The 21,199-nt window shown below is 37.2% G+C and overlaps 1 protein-coding gene across 1 annotated transcript in view; it reads right to left on the minus strand.

Moving 5' to 3' along the window:
• Positions 1-21,199, minus strand: part of GPC5 (glypican 5) — an 860,209-nt gene that overhangs the window by 483,109 nt on the left and 355,901 nt on the right. The window contains exon 3 of the mRNA XM_062195157.1: positions 7,118-7,812. Within this exon, the coding sequence (XP_062051141.1) occupies positions 7,118-7,812 (695 nt within the window). The remainder of the gene's footprint in view (positions 1-7,117; positions 7,813-21,199) is intronic.

Below are 21,199 nucleotides of genomic sequence, written 5' to 3' on the forward strand. Positions count from 1 at the left end.
GTATGCAGAGGTAATGCAATTCTTAACATCTAATTAAAGTAAATTACTATATAAAATTTACCTTGAATTTAATTTTATAGGATTTATGGTTATAAAGTGAATCATATGGCAATTCTTAACTAATTCGGATGCAACCAGCTAAATCTATACCAATATTGCATAGTAAAAAGAAGTGAAAAAGAGATTATCTGTAAGAAAAAATAGAGCTGGATGTTTCTTATTGAAAATTATGCTTCTGATCCCATTACATAGTTCAAAAAAACCCTTTTGTTTCTAAAGTTACATAGAATCAATATTCTCCTGAGTTTCCTTGCAATATCTGTTCTTGTATCTACATCCTGATGTCTATATTCCTGTGCTTTTCATAAATTAATGTACTAAATTATGACAATAATACACTAATTCAATTAATAGCAAATAAAATTTCAAATATATCTTTTTTTTTTTTATTTGAAAGGTAGAGTTATAGACAGTGAGAGAGAGAGAGACAGAGACAAAGATCTTCCTTCCATTGGTTTACTCCCCTATGGCTGCTACGGCCGACGCTGCGCTGATCTGAAGCCAGGAGCCAGGAGCTTCTTCCTGGTCTCCCCTGACGGTGCAGGGGCCCAAGCACTTGGTTCATCCTCCACTGCCCTCCCGGGCCACAGCAGAGATGGACTGCAAGAGGGGCAGCTGGGACTAAAATCTGGCGCCCATACGGGATGCCAGCCCCGCAGGTGGAGGATTAACCAAGTGAGTCACAGCACCGGCCCCAACAAATCTCTCTCTTTTTTTAAAAGATTGATTTTATTTGAAAGACAGAGTTACAGAGAAAGGTAGAGCCAGAGAAAGAGGTCTTCTATCCACTGGTTCACTCCTCAAATGACCACAATGGCCAGAGCTGAGCTGATCTGAAGCCAGGAGCCACGAGCTTCTTCCAGGTCTCCCACACAGCTACAGGGTCCCAAGGACTTAGGCCATCTTCTATTGCTTCCCCAGATCACAGCAGAGATCTGGATTGGAAGTGGAGCAGCCGGGACTTGAATCGGTGCCCAACTGGGATGTCAGCATCGCAGGCCGGGGCTTTAACCCACTACACCGCAGCACCAGCCCCCAAATATATAATTTTTATGTATAAACTGTGTAAATGGTTTATTAACAAGGTTATATATATATATATATATATCAACAAAAATATACACACAATCATACACGAGGTTAACTTGAAAAGTTCATAGAAAATGGAATTACAATGTAAGTTTATTTTGGTACAAATTTTTTAAAATACATTTGTACTTTTTTCATAACATGCATTTTCCATGAACTTTAAGACCTTCAGAATTTCTTATTCAAGAAAAAACCTTACAATTTGTTAGGGGTGCAGCAGGACTTGTCTCCCCAAAACTCATGCAAGATGTTTAAACTCTGATGTCTTAATATTAATGGTTGATAGATTAAAGGTGGAGACTTGAATTAATTGTGGTGGGTAGGAAGTGGATCCAGATGGTGATCTTTGGTGTCATACCCTCAGTGGGTAATTCTCATGAGGTTACTTTTATTTGAGTTCAAATTCAGCCCATCTATTCTGTGTTTTCCTGGCCCAGCATGTGATCCTCCCTCTACACCCATCATGACTCGCAAATGCAGACACCACACTATGGGACCAAACCCTAAACTATAACCTCCAAATTAGAAGCTGGGGAAAAACAAACAAACAAACTTCCTTCCCAAGAAGCTGCTCTTAGGAATTTTACTTAAAGTAGCACAAAGCAGACTAATAAACAATTGTTTGGTGATATCAAAGGATCATTTAACGCTTTGTAGCTTTACATCACTAATAGTTTCCTGAGATCTATACTTCAGAGAAAAGGGTAATGGTTTGGGTAGCATTTAATGTACCAAAGAAATCAATGAGGTATTTATAAATAATATAATAATAATTAGCAGGTTTCAATATTTACCATGAAGGAGATGTTAATCTAAATGTGGAAGTTCATTTTATTCTCAAAATAACTGTGATGAGGCTTTGTTATTGCCATGTTCAACCACAGTGACTGATGCAATCAGAAGTTAAATAACCAATAGCCCAACTTCACAACTAATCAGTATTAAAGGCAGATGATGAAATCTGGTCTGAAACTACTGTCTATGCGTTTAATCTCTACTCTTCTGGCACTCTGCTTTAGCTTTATTAAATTAGGCTTTGTCTTAACCCATGGAATGATTACAAAATTTAAAAACTGTCTCACGGCCTGTGCTGTGACACAGCAGGTTAAAGCTCCAGCCAGCAGAGCCAACACCCGACTTGGGCACCAGTTCGAGTCCTGGCTGCTCCTCTTCCGATCCAGCTCTCTGCTATGGCCTGGGAAAGCAGTAGAAGATGGCCATAAGAGGGAGAGACCCAGAAGTTCCTAGCTCCTGGCTTCAGATCACCTCAGCTCTGGTCATTGCAGTCACTTGGGGAGTGAACCAGTAGAATGGAAGATCTCCCTCTCTCTGGCTCTACCTTTCTCTGTAACTCTGTCTTTCAAATAAATAGAATAAATCTTTAAAAAGAAATGTTTCATAAACCAACTTTCAATTTTTTAAAGGTTTACCAATTATAGGACACCTTCCCCCCCCCCCCTCAGGAAACTGAGCACTATTTTTTCTACCTGAAACTTGTACAACAGAAGTATTATACACCAAAAAGTTCTATGGATTTCTTAAAGTAGAAATATAGGTTTACTAAAGACTACTCTTGGATATACTTGATCTCATAGATTGTTTTGAGAATGAGATAAAGTCATTACTTTCTGGCTATCAGGTAATTTATTTTGAATGTGTTAAATTCACTGATGTGTGAACTGCTTTTCAAAGCTTGATAAACAGTTTATAAATCAGAAATAAATATTAATGAGTCAGTTTTCAAGGAATTTAAAGTAAGTTTCTTCTTCTTTCCCCATAAGTAAAAAAGAGAATTTCAGTTGTTTCATTTAGAAAAGTATCTACAATTTATTAGCAATAGATGTTCATCAAGGTAGCCTTAAAATTATTTATTATACAAAATCAGATTATTGGATCAAAAAAGACTATTCTTTGAAAATCCATCAAAGAATTCATTTGACAAAAGTTTTGTGTAAAAGTGTGTTATGAAACCCAAATCCAATTCTAGTATTTTGATATAATAAAGTAGCTTGTTGCACCAAGATCTGCTCAGAACAAGCTCTAGAATAAGGAAAGAACAAAAAAGTGAGTTCTTCAGGCCCCACATGCCGACTGATGTCAGTGTCATAGCAATGTTGTACCACATACACCATCACAGCCTGCCTTTTTGTGCAGGACAAAACATTATCAAAGTTTTTCAGTATCTTGCCCAGGTCACTAAAGGGTAGAAAACTCAAGACTGGAGAGATCATGCTTGTATGTTACATACCTGTATGTTTGTTAGTACATGAAATAGGAAAAGTAAATAATTTTCTGTGCTATGTTAAAAATAAAACGATCCTCCAGCTCTTCAAAATACATAACAAAGAAGATCACAAAAATCTACTTAGGAGAGACTTTGGCCTAAAGGTTAAGAAACCTGTGACAGAGAACCTGAGTTAGATACTCAGCTCTGACTCCTGACTACGGATCCTGCTAATGCAGACACTGGGGAGCAGTGTTGATGGCTCAAGTGTCCTTCCTGCAACACAGGAGGTCAGGATAGAGTTCCTGGCTCCCTGATTAAACTTGCCTCGTCCTGACAATTGCAAGCATTCTGGGAGAGTGAAACAGCAGATGGGAGCACTCAATGTCTCACTATATTTTAAATAAAGATTTTAAAAAAACTACTCATTTCCATGTATTAGAAAGATCAGGTTCTGGGATATTTAACTGTAGATCTCAAATTACCTTATCTGGACTTGGTCTTTTTTTTGCTGTATCTCCTTCCAGAGATATTACATATCATAATATGGACATTCTATTTCCTGTATCTAAATGCTTAATCCCAATAACTATGAAATACTAGAAACCTCAAAAGTCATTTGTACCTTCTCTTGAGTTGGTTTATTGTGTCCCTTGAAATGGTTCTAATGATATCTAATTTTCCTAAAGGATGAGAGAAAACAAAAAGTCCAGGACCATATTCTCTACCTGTCTCTCATTTTCTCTCTGTCTCTGTAACTCTGCCTTTGAAATAAATAAAATTTTTAAAGGGACAATAGCATTGTGGGACACAGTGTTAAGCTACTGCCTGCAATTCTGGCATCCCATATGGGTTCTGGTTTGAGTCCTGGCTGCCCCATTTCCAATCCAGCTCCTTGTTACCATGTTTGGGAAAGCAACAGAAGATGGCCCAGGTACTTGGGCCCCTGCCACCTAAGTGGGAGACCCAGTGAAGCTCCTGGTTCCTGGCTTTGGCCTGACATACTCATGACAGTCGCATCCATTTGGGGAGTGAACCAGTAGATGGAAGATATCTCTCTGTGTGTCTCATTCTCTTGCTCTTTCTTTCTGTAATTCTGCCTCTCAAATAAATAAATAAATCTTACAAAATGACAAGCATTATTGTATGAACTCAGGAACCTTGTTCACTATTAGGGACACTCAGTTGAATGGAACAAGGAGTGGGTGTCAAAATCCAATTCACGCTCTACTCCTATCACAGTGGTCCACCCACTTTAAGTGGGTGATATTTTCTCTTTGCATAAATGAACCATATAGGCTCACAGTGACCCTGCAAAAACCTGAGAGTTAGGAAGAGAAAGGAAGGAAGTTATTAGACATGAAGCTTTTCAGAACCAATTTCTATCAGGAATATATTAAAGGATTTGGCATATAGAGGTAATGATGAGAATGTTTATTCCTTCAATCAGTGGCACTGGGGAAAACAATTTTGCTCACATTAAAAGAATCAGGATAACCATCAGCAGCATGTCCTGCTCACTGTATTGAAATGAGAATGGTTACTAAGACAGCCTGTGAATAAAGAAAAAAGAAAAAGAAAAGGCCCTACAGAAGAGTGAGACATAGGAAATCTCACATTCTCCAATTTGATGATTTTGTTTCAAAAACTTCTTAGTCTACCAGGAATAAAACACCACGACAATGTGTATACCACATTTAAAAAAATCATCATGCTATCACTGTGACCAATCCTAAAGAATCTATGAAGAAACATTTTTGAACGCCAAGCTATCAAGTCTTCATGCATACATAACCAATATTTTCTACTTTAAAGCTAAACACCTTCAAAATTCTAACAATAGCCATATTTTGAGTGCTAGACACATTACTAGGTGGTTTGCATACATAAAACCCATCTTTCAAAATATGATACCTCAAAAGTTATGTGTTACTATTTCTTTTTAGTCAGTGAGAATATTGACGCTCAAAAAAGGGTAAGAGACTTGCCTAACTTTATGGATCTCATCACTGCGGATTATAGATTCATATGTATGCTGTTTCTTACTTTAAATCTGAGCTCTTACAACACAGCTGAACTAACTAGCCACTGAGAAGTCTTCGAACTTAGGAGAGAAAGTGGTATTTTAGTGAATCAAAATTTTGATGTAAAATATATAAGATATAATCCCATTAATCAAATATGTCAACCTATACATTTTCCTATTTTCTAAAGTAAAATCTGTTACACTGCCCCAATTTGAAAGCACATGGTTACGTGCTAATGATTAGCAACGTCATATCTATCTATCTTTCTATGTATCCATTTATTTTAACTTTTATTTAATAAATATAAATTTCCAAAGTATAGCTTATGGGTTACAATGCCCCCCCCATAACTTCCCTACCACCCACAACCCTCCCATCCCCCACTACCTCTCCCATTCCATTCGCATCAAGATTCATTTTCAATTATCTTTATATACAGAAGATCAACTTAGTATATATTAAGTAAAGATTTCAGAGTTTGTACCAACACAGAAAATAATGTGTAACATAATGTGTAACGTAATGTGTTTGAGTACTAGTTATAGCATTAATTCACATTGGACTACACATTAAGGACAGAGATCTACATGAGAGGTAAGTGCACAGTGACTCCTGTTGCTGACTTAACAATTTGACACTCTTGTTTATGGCGTCAGAAATCTCCCTAGGCTCTTGTCATGAGTTTCCAAGGCTATGGAAGCCTTTTGAGTTCACCAACTCTGATCTTATTTAGACAAGATCATAGTCAAAGTGGAAGTTCTCTCCTCCCTTCAGAGAAAGGTATCTCCTTCTTTGATGGCCTGTTCTTTCCACTCGCAGAGATCTTTCATTTAGGTTTTTTTTTTTTTTTTTTTTTTTTACAGAGTGTCTTGGCTTTCCATGCCTGAAATACTCTCATGGGCTCTTGAGCCAGATCCAAATGCCTTAAGGGCTGATTCTTAGGCCAGAGTGCTATTTAGGACATCTACCATTCTATGAGTCTGTTGTGTATCCCGCTTCCCATGTTGGATCGTTCTCTCCCTTTTTGATTCTATCAGTTAGTATTAGCAGACACTAGTCTTGCTTATATGATCCCTTTGACTCTTAGGCCTATCATTATGATCAATTGTGAACCGAAATTGATCACTTGGACTAATGAGCTGACATTGAATTGGAATCCCCTGGCATGTTTCTAATCTACCATTTGGGGAAGTCAAATTGAGCATGTCCCAAATTGTACATCTCCTCCTTCTCTTATTCCTATTTAACAGGGATAACTTTTCAGTTAAATTTAAACACCTAAGAATAATTGTGTGTTAACTATAGAGTATCAATTTATGTTAATCTTTAATTTCTAAGAAATCTGGGGAGCCAGCGCCACGCCTCAACAGGCTAATCCTCTGCCTAGAGGCGCCGGCACACCGGGTTCTAATCCTGGTCGGGGCACTGGATTCTGTCCCAGTTGCCCCTCTTCCAGGTCAGCTCTCTGCTATGGCCTGGGAGTACAGTGGAGGATGGCCCAAGTGCTTGGGCCCTGCACCCCATGGGAGACCAGGAGAAGCACCTGGCTCCTGCCTTCAGATCAGCGTGGTGCGCCGGCCGCGGCGGCCATTGGAGGGTGAACCAACGGTAAAGGAAGATCTTTCTCTCTGTCTCTCTCTCTCACTGTCCACTCTGCCTGTTAAAAATTAATTAATTAATTAATTAATCAGCTGGGAAGTATGGAAAGGCTGCTTACCTGTTCCGATAATTTTTGTCCATTGATGTGAGCCTGCATTATAGCATCATTCACAAGCAAGTGGAAGTTTAGGAGCACATGTTCAACATCATATGTCCCATGCATTGCATCTGACAGCTCTTCCAAGGATCGGATGTATGCATGCCAGTGTGGATTAAGCTCTGCCATGTGGGCCAGGCAGCCTCTTACAATGTTAAGGCAGTACCCCATGCAAGGCTTACTGAGAGTCAGGCCCTGGCAGTGGGGGCAGTACTGCATCCTCAGGAGGGCTCTGCCGCACTCTTTGGAGAAGCGTAGGTGGTCTGTGGTATTGATGACTTCAATGCCTAGATTGAGCGCCTGCAGAAAGGTGCGGCTGGGCAACAGTGACCTTCCCATCTGCCCCATTACTCTTTTGGGAATACTACCAAACGGACTAACTTCTCGACGAGCCATGCGGATGCATTCTGAGTATTCCAGGGAACTGTCAGTCACATCGGGGTTAATGAGGTGGTTGTAGACCAGAGGAAAAAGACTGTCAAAAAATCTGTTTACAAATTCTTCTGGATTGATGTCCACACCAAATAAATAAAGCCCTACATCAGTGAAGAACTCCTGAACTGAAGCAGCAGCCTCTAAGGCCATGTTCCTGTAAGTGTTGCAAAAAAGGATACTGGTATAATTTTCTGCTTGTTTGATGAGAGTTTCAAGGGTTTCTGTAACAAAACAGAGAAAAAGGATGAAAAGACTTTTAGTATTCATGTAAAAACTGTTCTGGAGAATTAATGAGTTTAACTTAGGTTAGCATCAAGCTAACCTAAGGATCTAAATCATAATGCTCAGCCTACTAAAAAATAAGCTTTTCAAAATGATAGCTGGAAACAATGGTCACTATAAACAACTCACAAGCTTTATAGAGCTATAGTTCCTAGAATCAAAGTCTAATAAACATGCATTAGTCAAAAACAAGTTGACATTCAGGGTGGCTTGTTGTTTTATTCTATAGTTATCCATATTCCACTAATGATAGAAAGCCTGTCACTGAGAAATGTTTTTCATATCTGAAGTTCATTATTTATAAACAATGATGATATTAAATAGTTGTTTCACCCCTGCTTAAGTTTTGTAGCTTTTGCTTTTTTTTCCTGAATGAAAGCTAATAAATTATGCAACAGTTACTATAGAGAGGCTAATTTTCCAAAGAAAAACATGACAATCCTCAGACTTCTTAACATTTAAACTAAAAAGAAACAAAATCTTCTACTATCAAACTACCTGTAAATTATCACACCTTGTTAATCATGGGAAAATAAGTGCTGCTATTAGATGAAAATGATTGTGATCACCTTTCAATTATAGTCCATTGTCATATCATCCTACGTTCAAAGACTTTACTGTGCAATATATTGAATTTACTGTGCAATATATTATTTCTTACTTATATAATTGATGCATCCAAATCAATTTCTCTTCTTAAAAAACCAAGAATAGGGGTGGGTGTTTGGCATAGTGGTTAAGGTGCATCTTGGAATGTCCACATTCCATATCTAAATGCGTTGCTTCAAGTCTCAACTCTGCTGGCAATTCTATGCAATTTTAGCTTCCTCTAATGGACACCATAGGAGGCAGCACATGACTTTGGCCTGAGCCAGCCTCAGCTATAGTGGGCATTTGAAGAGTAAACCAGCAGATACGAGATTTTCTCTCTCTCTCTTTTCTTTTAAATAAAATAATATAAAATGTTTAAAAGAGAAAGGACTAAGAGTAACATATCTACAAATTAAAGGAGGAAAACTAAAAATGTGAGTTAGAATAATCAGCAAATGCTATTTAAATAAATGATGACAGTGATAAACCAACTTAGATATACTAGTAATTATATTTTATAATTAGCCTAAATAATGATAATGGCTTATCAATGGATAATTAATAATAAAATATAATAATCTCTCATAGCCCCAATCTTATAGTCATCTTTAGTTAGTTTGTTAATGACCATACAATAACTTGGTAATAAAATTACTGTTTGAGTTTATTTTTCAAGAAAGATGGAAGAACAGTGGAAAAAATAAAATAATAAAAAACTACTTCTCATGAATTACTCATGAAGTAGAACTGTGTCATGAACATGCCTGTATCTTCACAAAGAAAATACATTTTCATAAAAAATACGAATGTCAAAATGTCAAGTATACTTTTTTAAGATTTATCAGCCGGCGCCATTACTCACTAGGCTAATTCTGTGCCTGCAGTGCTGGCACCCCAGGTTCTAGTCCTGGTTGCTCCTCTTCCAGTCTAGCTCTCTGCTGTGGCCCGGGAGGGCAGTGGAGGATGGTCCAAGTGCTTGGTTCACTCCCCAAATGCCTGCAACAGCCAGAGCTATGCACCAAGCCAAAACCAGGAGCAGGGAACTCTGTTTGGGTCTCCCACATGAATGGCAGGGACCCAAGTACTTGGACCATCATCCACTGCCTCCTGGGTGCATCAAAATGAAGATGGATAGGAAGTACAGAGTAGCCAGAACTAGAACAGCCATTGCAAGAAGGAGGAGGTAATTCAAGTGGTGGCTTAACACACTGAGCCACAACACCAGCCCCATGTCATATATTCTGACTTTGATCTGATGCTGATCCACATTGGGTTCCAGACTTTCATGTGATGTTTCAAATGTCATCTAACCTCTAATAAAAGGAAACCACTTTTTTATTATTTTTTTTTGCCAGGCAGAATTAGACACTGAAAGAGAGAGACAGAGAGAGAGTTATATACAGTGAGAGAGAGACAGAGAAGAAGGTCTTCCTTCTGTTGGTTCACTCCCCTAATGGCTGCTATGGCCAGCACTGCGCCGATCCGAAGCCAGGAGCCGGGTGCTTCCTCCTGGTCTCCCATGCAGGTGCAGGGACCATCCTCCACTTGGGCCATCCTCCACTTGGGCCATCCTCCACTGCCCTCCCAGGACACAGCAGAGAGCTGGACTGGATGAGGAGCAACTAGGACTAGAACCCAGGGTGCCGGCAACGCAGGTGGAGGATTAGCTAAGTGAGCCATGGTGCCGGCCAGGAAACCACTTTTAAAGGCTTTTTGTAGCTCTACTGCAACACAGAGGTCTATTGGCTATACTGTTAACTAGGCAGAACTCCTGTTATCCATGCATTTCTAGTACCCTCTAGAGTTTAAACCACATATTAATAAATGAAATAAATGAAAATGGAATAGTAACTGAAGGCACCAATTGAGACTACCAGCTCTGCCCAGTAAGAGTCTTAGTATTGTTTCCCCCTAACTGACCAGATCATCTGAGCACCATGAAGAAAGTACAGGTTACCAGGCCTCTGAACTAATTCTAACCTAGGTCTGTGTTAGTCCACAAATATGTGTAAAAGGCAGCCAGATGATTCTTTCGAGCTGGCTAGTTTTTGAAACATTGCAATTGCAAATAAGTACAAAATGTTCTCTCTATCCCTCTATAGCGGTTCTGCAAGCAATACACCAAAACTGTCTAATACCCCAAGCTGCATTTTTAGTCACTTACTCTGCTTTCACAGATCCACAAGATTAAGAGTGCAAACAGAACTGAACCATTGTGGATTGAACTAAAATAAAACTGCTAAGCATATATTTTTTCATAAGCTAGGCATATTTTCTCACTATGTTATGTGTGGTTATTAATTGGGAGCAGTAGATCACAAATGATTTTATTTACTAGTAGTGAGTGAAAAGCAATATTTACAAATCATTTAAGATAAAATTATAGATTTAAATATCCCTTATACCAGGCATCCATATATGCTCTCCAAAGGGTTTTTTTTTTAGGATTTATTATTTGAAAGAGACAATGAGAAACAGAGAAAGGGGAGAGAGATTTTCCATCTGCTGGTCCCAATCGGCCAGCTATTGGCCAAGCAGGAGCCAGGAGCCAGGAACTAATCCAAGTCTCTTGCGGGGATGGCTGGGGGCCAAGTACTTGGGCCGCCTTCTGTTTTCCTTTTCCAGGTATAATTGGCAGGGAGCTGGATTAGAAGTGAAGCAGCTGGGACTCAAATTAGCACACCCACATTGGATGCTATCATTGCAGGCCTTGCTTAACCAGCTGCACAGTAAGCTGGCTGCTCTACCAGTGTTTCTAAAGTATGTGTGACAATTAAGTTCATATAACTGCTGTATTAATCTGAGTGCAATACAAACAACTCACCTAATTCCTATATACTCTAAGTGATATTCCAACATGCAATTTTTTAAATAAAAACAAAGTTTTACCCTATTAATAAAAAATAAGACCCATCTATTTGCTGACTAAGAAAAACACCTCACAAAGATACTTGAAGACTGAAAGTGAAAGGATGGATAAAGATATTCCATGCTAATGGAAAGCAGAAAGGAGCAGGTGTAGTTATCCTAATATCATATAAAATAAATTTTAACACAAAAGCTGTTAAAACAGACGAAGATGGGCACTATGACTAAAGGATGATTAATCCTTTAAAGAATTAATGATTTGGGGCCAGTGCTGTTGTGCAGTGAGTTAACGCCCTGGCCTGAAGTTCGGCATCCCATATGGGCGCTGGTTCTAGTCCCGGCTGCTCCTCTTTTGATCCAGCTATCTGCTATGGCCTGGGATAGCAATAGAAGGTGGCCCAAGTCCTTGGGCTCCTGCACCCACATGGGAGACCCAGAGGAAGCTCCTGGCTCCTGGCTTCAGATTGGCACAGCTCCAGCCGTTGCAGCCATCCAGGGAGTGAACCAATGGACGGAAGACCTCTCTCTGTCTCTACCTCTCTCTGTAACTCTGTCTTTCAAATAAATAAAAAGAAACCTTTAAAAAGGGATTAATGATTAAGGGATTAAATGATTAAAGGATCAGTTTAACAGGGAGATTAAAGGAATGATTAAAGGATCAGTTCAACAGGAAATGTGACTATAATAAATGTATATGCACACAATGCAGGGCATCTGGCTACTTAAAACAAATCCTAATGGATCTAAAGGGAGACATAAACTCCAATATGATAATATTAGGAGACTGAAACACCCAACTTTCATCAATGGACAACAACATATCAATTAGACAGAAATTTTAAAATTTATGGAAATTATTGAATATGCCAATACAACATATACAAACTTACTGGATACAGCAAAAGCAGTGTTAAGAGGGAAGGATATAGCAATTGGTGCCTACATAAAGAGATTGGAAAGGAATCAAGTAAATGAGCTATCAATGCATCACAATACCAGATTTCAAAACATATTACAGGGCAGTTATAATCAAAACAGCCTGGTACTGGCATAGAAATAGACATGCAGACATGTACACCAATTGAACAGAATAGAAATTCCAGAAATTAATCCACACATCAACAACCAATTAATCTTTGACAAAGGAGCTAAAATCAATCCCTGGAGAAAGAAGAGTCTCTTCAACAAATGATGCTGGGAAAATTGGGTCTCCACATGCAGAAATATGAAACAAGACCCCCTACCTTATACCTTATACAAAAATCAACTCAAAATGGATCAAGGATCTGAATCTATGACCTGACACCATCAAATTAGTACAGGAGAATATTGGGGAAACTCTGCAAAACATTGACATAAGCAAAGACTTCTTGGAAAAGACCCCAGAAGAACAGGCAATCATAGCCAAAATTGACACTTGGGATTACATCAAGCTGAAAAGCTTCTGCACTACAAAAGAAACACTCAGCAACGTGAAGAGGCACCTGACAAAATGTGATAAAATGTTTGCAAACTATGCAACTGATAAAGAATTAATATCCAAAATCTATAAAGAGCACAAGAGACTCAACAACAACAAAACAATCAGTTAAGAAATTATGTGAACAGGCCTTTTTCAAGAGTGGAAATTCAATTGTCAATAATCACATAAAAAATGTTCAGGATCACTAGATATCAGAGAAATGCAAATCAAACCCAAAATGAGGTTCTACCTCACCACAGTTAGAATGGCTTTCATACAGAAATCAACAAATAATAAATGGTGGCGAGGATGTGGAAAAAAGGTACCCCAATCCACTGTTGGTGGAAATGAAAACTGCACAGCCATTGTGGAAGACAGGAGAGTTGCCTCAGAATTCTGAAAATAGATATACCGTATTACCCAGCAATCCCACTCCTGGGATTTACCCAAGGGAAATAGAATCAGCATATGAAAGAGTGGTCTTGGGGGCCCGATGCCATGGCTCACTTGGTTAATCCTCGCCTGTGGTGCAGGCATCCCATGTGGGCACCAGGTTATAGTCCTGGCTGCTCTTCTTCCAGTCCAGCTCTCTGCTGTAACCTGGGGGCACAGTGGAGGATGGCCCAGGTGCTTGGGCCCTGCACCCGCATGGGAGACCAGGAAGAGGCACCTGGCTCCTGGCTTCAGATCGGCACAGCTTGATAGTGGCCATTTGGGGAGCGAACCAATGGAAGGAAGATCTTTATCTCTTTCTCTCTCATTGTCTATAACTCTACCTGTCAGATAAATAAAAAGAGTGATCTGCATCCCCATGTTTACTGTGGCTCATATCACAATAACTAAGATATGGAAACAGCACAGATGTGTATCAACTAAAGACTGGATAAAGAAATTATGGTATATATACACAATGGAATGCTACTCAGCTGTAAAAAATGACCCCTGTCTTTTACAACTGGAAACTAATATACTTGGTGAAATAAGCCAGTCCCAAAAAGACAAATTCCATGTGTTTTCCCTCATCTATGGCAACTAACAGAGAACTAAAATGTAATTAATAGGAGTAAAATTCACATTTTTATCGTCAATAATTATTTACAGCTGTTGTCTCTACTATTGAGGAACAATGTTTTTTCTTCATACTATTTGTTGAACTCTTTAGTTAGTGTAAGGTTAATCTGATTCAGTTTTATTCTTTTTTAAAACTAAAAATGAAAAATGGTAAAAATTTTAGGAGTCATAGTGAAATTTAATTTAAACACTTAACCATAACATCATATTTATTAAAATTTCAGTTTTCATAACTATTTATTGATTTGGCTAATTTGAAGAAGAGATTACATGTTCTCAAATATCAACATCTGATTATTTCTAGAGTCTCGAGACATAAATCCATGTTTTAAATTGATTTGTCAATGTAACTCATCACAACATAAGGAATTTTTGTGGTTTCAATCTGTATTTAACCTGCTATTTAACTATTTCAGTTAATTGAATTAACTCAGCATGTATTATGTATTTTGTATATATGTATATTTGTATGTGTTCATAAATTTTTAAATCCAATCAATGTAGAAAACTGTAAGCTATTGTTCTACATGCATTGGATTCTTAGCAATAAACATATTTTATAAGTTTTTATCCTAATAGCCTCATAAAATTTTTAAATGTAAATACCAAAGAATGAGTAATCTATATTTCAATCCACTGAATGATTTTGCTAATAAAGCTTTATGAAAGTTATAAAATCGGAACTGAAGTTACGAAAACTAGTTTTTATATTAAATCTGAATACATAAAAGTCTCACTATGATCTCATACTACGCTAGCCAAGAAGTTAATTTTCTATTTTATCAAATTAATATTATCAGTATTAGAAAAACTTTAAACTTTCAAGAAAACTGTATAAACTGACAAAATGTCTGCTGCTATGTAAAGCACAATCCACATACAAAATCAATGTTTATAAATTCAAGGTAGGTTGGGACCAAGTAATATGTCATATCTACTTAATTATTAATGAGGAACTATATTAATTTCTCTCATTACAGAGTTTTATTCCATAAGAAATACTTCTCGCCCAAGCTATACAGTACTAGCTTTCTATTCAAAAGTTAAAAATGCAATACACATTGAAAAAAAGTATTTTTAAGCTTGCTTAAGGAACAGAAGACATTTTTTGATTTTTGTGTTTTCCTTTGAGCATCTTAAAAAGTTTTTTTCCAGTGATATCAGATCAAACCTTTATTTTTTTTTAACTTTTATTTAATGAATATAAATTTCCAGTATACAGCTTATGGATTACAACGGCTTCCCCTTCCCATAATTTCCCTCCCACCCGCAACCCTCCCCTCTCCCGCTCCCTCTCCCTTTCCATTCACATCAAGATTCATTTTCAATTCTATTTATATACAGAAGATCAATTTAGTATAAATACTTCAACAGTTTGCACCCACATAGAAACACAAAGTGAAACATACTGTTTGAGTACTAGTTATAGCATTAAATCAAATTGTACAGTACATTAAGGACAGAGATCCCACATGAGGAGCAAGCGCACAGTGGCTCCTGTTGTTGACCCAACAAATTGACACTCTAGTTTATGGCGCCAGTAACCACCCTAGGCTGTCGTCATGAGTTGCCAAGGCTATGGAAGCCTTCCAAGTTCCCCGACTCTGATCATATTTAGACAAGGTCATAAAAGACAGGTTGAGGATAGTAACCAATGATCCTAAGAGTGGCCTTAACCAGGTTTGAACAATTATACAGCATTAAGTGGGGAAGAGGACCATCAGTACACACAGGTTGGGAGTAGAGCCATTGGTGGTAGAGTAGAGGTTATGATTACAAAGGAATGAGGCCCAAGTGTGCTAGACAGGGTCTAGAACAAAGGACAGAGTCATTATTAGAGGAGCTAGAAAGGTGCTGTCTAAGCTACAAGTAATTTTTCTGATTGAGAGGCAAATAGAACCTGATAGAAGGGGCTTGATAATAATCTGTTGGGCTTTAGGCCTTGTAAGTTAAGAGGCTCAGACCTATCTATCTCTTCACATGGGGTATATCCTAAGGGAGGTGTGAACCTCCTAGGGGAAGGCACTCTGTTGACTTTCATTACTTGGCTGGCCTGGGAGGAGAGCTGGCCAGGTAAAGGCAGGGGGCATCTCTAACAAGAAATTTACAGTTCTGCCTGCAATGTTGCTGACCCCTACTTGGCTGTCCCCTCAACTGCAGTGGTCACTTTGGAAGTTGGGGTGAGTGAAGGGCTTTTCAGCTTGGAGCCAATAAGATCTGTGGCTCTGACCTGGGCATCCTTCGATTCCAGGGCAGGTCCATTTCCAGTGATCCAACTCTTGGCAGGGCTGCCAGGGCTCTTCACAAGCTGACTTCTGCTGAAGCCCAGGCTTACCACATTTAAAGCCACTTCAGTGGACTGGCCTGTTGGGTCTCCTTGAGGGCAGATCACTGTACAGATCAGCCATTCATAGGCCTGCCACCCATTGCTTCTGATGCCGAGCTTTCTTTTCCTCCTGGTTTGTGTTAAAGCAGACCAGACGATGCAAGTCAAGGGAGTGCCTGTGTCCCATCTCTAATCTTTGGTGGCCTGAACGACAAGTCTATAGTCACAGGCATGTTCTGTAGTAGTTTTTCTAAGGTAGACAATGCCCATGAGGAAAATTATATTCTCACTTTAAAACTTTCTTTCCCTTTGGTCTGAAAGGGAGGTTTTTTTTTTACTTACTGTATACTTCGCTGATGGCGATGTGAATCTAGCTATGAGATTATTAGTTAAGTTCTTATTTTGGCTATGCTATTACAGAAAAATGTTAGCCATCTCTTATAAGGTCTAAAGATTAAATTGTGCATCCTACAGATTCCTTCATAATAGAATTAGTTTCCTACCTTGAAGAGAATAGAGAAGTGAAAGAACAAGTTGGGCTTTGAATAGAGAAATGAGGGAGCAAGTCCTAGATCACTTGCTGACAATAGCAATATTACATGAATACTTAGCAAACCGTTTCAACCCTTAGATAAGAACTTAATAAAACATTTACCGGAAGGTCCAATGCCTTCTATAAATTTTAAGAATCATGTATTTGAAAACACGTCTTAAATATCTAACATGGTGTAGTTTGTTTAACCAGTAAACTTAAGCACAACCATCTAAAATGTTTTTAGTTTCTTTCTACCAACAAGTTTAAAACATATGATACACAGATTCAGGTCATACAAATTAAAATGTATCTTTGATTGATTTTAGCAGCTTAAATTTATGGAAAATCTTATCTAAAAGCCATTTAAAATAAAACTCTTAATAAAATTTCCCCATGCGGACATACAATATGTACGCACATATAACATAGCATAATAGACCAATATCAAAATCCAAAATCAGATCAAACCTTTAAAAACAGAATAATTGCCATCTTTTCTTTTAATGTTTGAGTAGTAGACTGAATAAAATACTACAATCAAATTGCTGAAAAATGATAACTCCTCCTAACTTTATGACAACATTAATTTATTGATACATAAAATCATAATTCTTATCAAAAAGTGAAGTCAAAATGTAGAAAGTTTGCATCTGTGTTAATTTTCAACAGTAACTTTCTATAATAATTTACCAACAAACACCTAAGATAAGAGCTTTACTTCAGTTTTTCCTAGCTCATATTCTCTTTAGAGACATTTTACCATACTCACAAATGATAACTGACACTTGCATCAAGGAGTTAAATTTATATTTATACTGCTCAACATAAAATCAGATGATATTGATTTAAAATTAAATTTGACAAATTGCAAAATCAGTGAAGATTTATATGAAGATGGCTTTTGTAATAGGAAAAGCTTAATATTTACAGGGCTTTTATTGGTTGAAACATAAAGTTGATTTCAAAAAGTAATGATCATGAAACAACTGTTATAATAACCTCTCCAGCATGACAGGAACATATATTTTATGATCCTTTTCATATTTTTTAATTATTTTTTATATATGAACATTTGAAGATATGAAATTGAAGTATCAATTATAATTTAAGGTCGCATATATCCTTAAATATAGCAATGAAATAGATGAAAAGGATTAAATCATATAAGCCATAGAAAATTAGATGATTTTACAGTTGTATATCTTGGTTGGAGAGAAACTTTCAACATGGATTTATACTTCTGTGTGCTACAATCCAAGTCACAGCTGATGTCATTTAACAGATGAGTCATTACTACTCTGCTCTTTACAAATACTTTTGCTTGCAACTGTGTATCTCTTTATTAAACTAAAAACAGATGAAAACAAAAATAAGTAATTTTAGAGTAATTTCTCAATCAGTTTGTACCATATACATTACAGTGAATGTTAATTACATCTCTTCTTGGGAAAAATGCTTTCCAATAATTTTATAGGATATTTTATAATTCCTTTAATTATCAGAGGATAATTATAGCCACTCTGAAGACAGGATATTTAAAATTTTATTTATTTACTGTATTTTAAAGATAAAGAGACAGAACTCCCATTTGCCAGGTCACTGAAATGCCTGCAATGGCCAGGGCTGGGCTTGGGTCAAAGCCAGAAACCAAGATCACAACCCACATCTCCCACATGGGTGGCAAGAACCCAAATACTTCAGTCATCACCAGCTGCCACCCAGGGTATGCATTAGCAGAAGGCTGGAATCAAGAGCAGATCCAGGACTTTTATTCAGGTACTCCAGATATGGGGCACAGGAATATAAAATAACAGCTTAACAGTCATGCCAAATGCCTGCCCAAAAGTGGTTAGCACATTCAAATAAGAGACTCAAGTACTTAGGTCTTTATCCTAATCAGTGTTTCTACTGAATTCTTCCTTTATATTTGCACATCTCCCTAATTTCCTCCAGGGTGAAAATATACAAGTTTTGTGACATATTAATTGAATAGAATATTTTTAATGTTATGTAGTGACACATATTTCTTAAAAAAATCACTCATCTAAACAAATAAATAGCAAGTGAAATATAAATCCATATCACCAAGAATTAGAATAGTGGTAATTAATCCAGTCTCTGAGAACAAGGACTACACTGAAAACGCTTTCTGGACTTTCCATCTTCCTCATTTCCGTCTTCATTAATTTGGTCATTATATTGCATCATATTTATTTCTAATATTAGTTTGTAATCATTTATATTTTGAAAATCAATAGATTATTTAAGTAAAGTTTTAACTCAGTTAAGTACACATGTACCAGATAAAATCAGTGCTAAACCACTAACTAGAATGTTTCTTCTATTATTTGGGGCAAAGATTTTATATCAAATTTTCTTAATGTCTTTCAAATGGACTCAGAAATTCAATCCAATAATATAAATATCTACACAAAATAGTTTAATAATTTATAAAATCTATTTTTGTCATTTATTAAACTTTCATTTAATGAATATAAATTTCCAAAGTACAGCTTATGGGTTACAATGGCTTCCTCCCTCCCATAACTTCCCTCCCACCCACAACCCTCCCCTTTCCCGCTCTCTCTCCCCTTCTATTCACATCAAGATTCATTTTCAATTCTCTTTATATACAGAAGATCAGTTTAGTATATGTTAGGTATAGATTTCAACAGTTTTCCCCCATATAGCAACACAAAGTGAAAAAAATACCGTTGGAGTACTAGTTATAGAATTAAATAACAGTGTACAGCACATTAAAGACAGAGATCCTACATAATATTTTCTTAAAATTAATTAATTTTCTATGCCATTTCCAATTTAACTCAAGTTTTTTTTTTTTCATTTCCAATTATCTTTATATACAGAAGATCGATTCAGTATATAATTAGTGAAGACCTCATCAGTTTGTACCCACGCAGAAACACAAAGTGTAAAAATACTGTTTCAGTATTAGTTATAGCATCACTGCACATTAGACAACACATTAGGGACAGATCCCACATGGGATGTAAGTACACAGTGACTTTTGTTGCTGACTTAACAATTTGACACTCCTGTTCATGGAGTCAGTAATCTCCCTAGGCTCTAGTCATGAGTTGCCAGGGCTATGGAAGCCTTTAGAGTTCGCTGACTTTGATCTTATTCCGGTAGGGTCATAGTCAAAGTGGAAGTTCTCTCCTGCCTTCAGAGAAAAGTACCTCCTACTTTGATGGCCCCGTTCTTTCCACTGGGATCTCACTCACAGAGATCTTTCATTTAGGTCTTCTTCTTTTTTTTTCTTTTCCATGGTATTTTGGCTTTCCATGCCTACAATACTCTCATGGGCTCTTCAGCCAGATCCAAATGCCTTAAGAGCTGATTCTGAGGCCAGATTTGTTTAGGACATCTGCCATTCTATGAGAAAATCTATTTTAATAGAACAAGTAGATCAATATCCTTCACTGATAGTCCTTGCTTTCTCTTTTGTGCTTATCCTTTTGGTTAACTTTTACATTCTAAATTTGCTTAAATAAATAAATATTTTTACTCTACCACCTCAGAATTCCTACCCTCACTTTCTCTTTTTGTCATCTCAAGAAAATGAGATTTTCTGTACTTTTGGCTGTCATGGCACATTGCCCATTCCTCAGTTAATATATTCAAATCTAGTTTTATGTTATACTGATTTCTTCATTTATCCATTCAATCAATATTTTTGAACAATTATTCTATAGCTTGCAGCTAAAGCTGAACAAACTTTATAAGTTTCTATCCTCACAATACTTAGATTCGATAGAGCAGAAGGCAAAGGATAAAATAAATAAGTAAATAAGTATGCTTTACTATTATAGTAAGTATCAAAGTAAAAAAAAAAAAGAGAGAGAACTGAGAAGAGCAACTGATGAGGCAGTTTTCATGACAATTTGTAATCAATTCATTAAATAACAATGAAAAGTTTTCTCATTAATCTATCACTATTATGGGACTTCCTGAATTGACCATGCATGCACATACATGTTTTTTTCCTGAATTTACCACATATGCTCATACACACACACACACACACAGAGGGAGACTTGGCAATATATATTCATTTGGCAACTTGAAAAATTGATTGTGGCAAACTGAGCAAATTCATTTCCTAAAGATTGGCCATTAGATAATGTGAGCAGGAAAACCCTCTCAGAGGAGACAGCACTTGGTGAATTCCTCAGTGATGGAAAAAAACAAAACAAGAGCAGTTTATGGGTTGACAAGAACCAGAGTGCAAGGTAATGGGAAATTAAGAAGCTAACTGATTTTGTATAAACAGAGGAAAGATCCATGGGATTAGAGCACTGTGGAGGGACACGAGGAGAGAAATATCATACAAGTAAGCACAGACAAATCATAGATGATTTCACAGACCTTCATAAAATGCTTTAGATTTTAGATGTGGAATGGGAAGCCACTGGATAATTATAAACATAAAAGAAACATGATCCTGGCCAG

The sequence above is a fragment of the Lepus europaeus genome, chromosome 6, assembly GCF_033115175.1.
Source record: "Lepus europaeus isolate LE1 chromosome 6, mLepTim1.pri, whole genome shotgun sequence".
Taxonomy (NCBI): domain Eukaryota; kingdom Metazoa; phylum Chordata; class Mammalia; order Lagomorpha; family Leporidae; genus Lepus; species Lepus europaeus.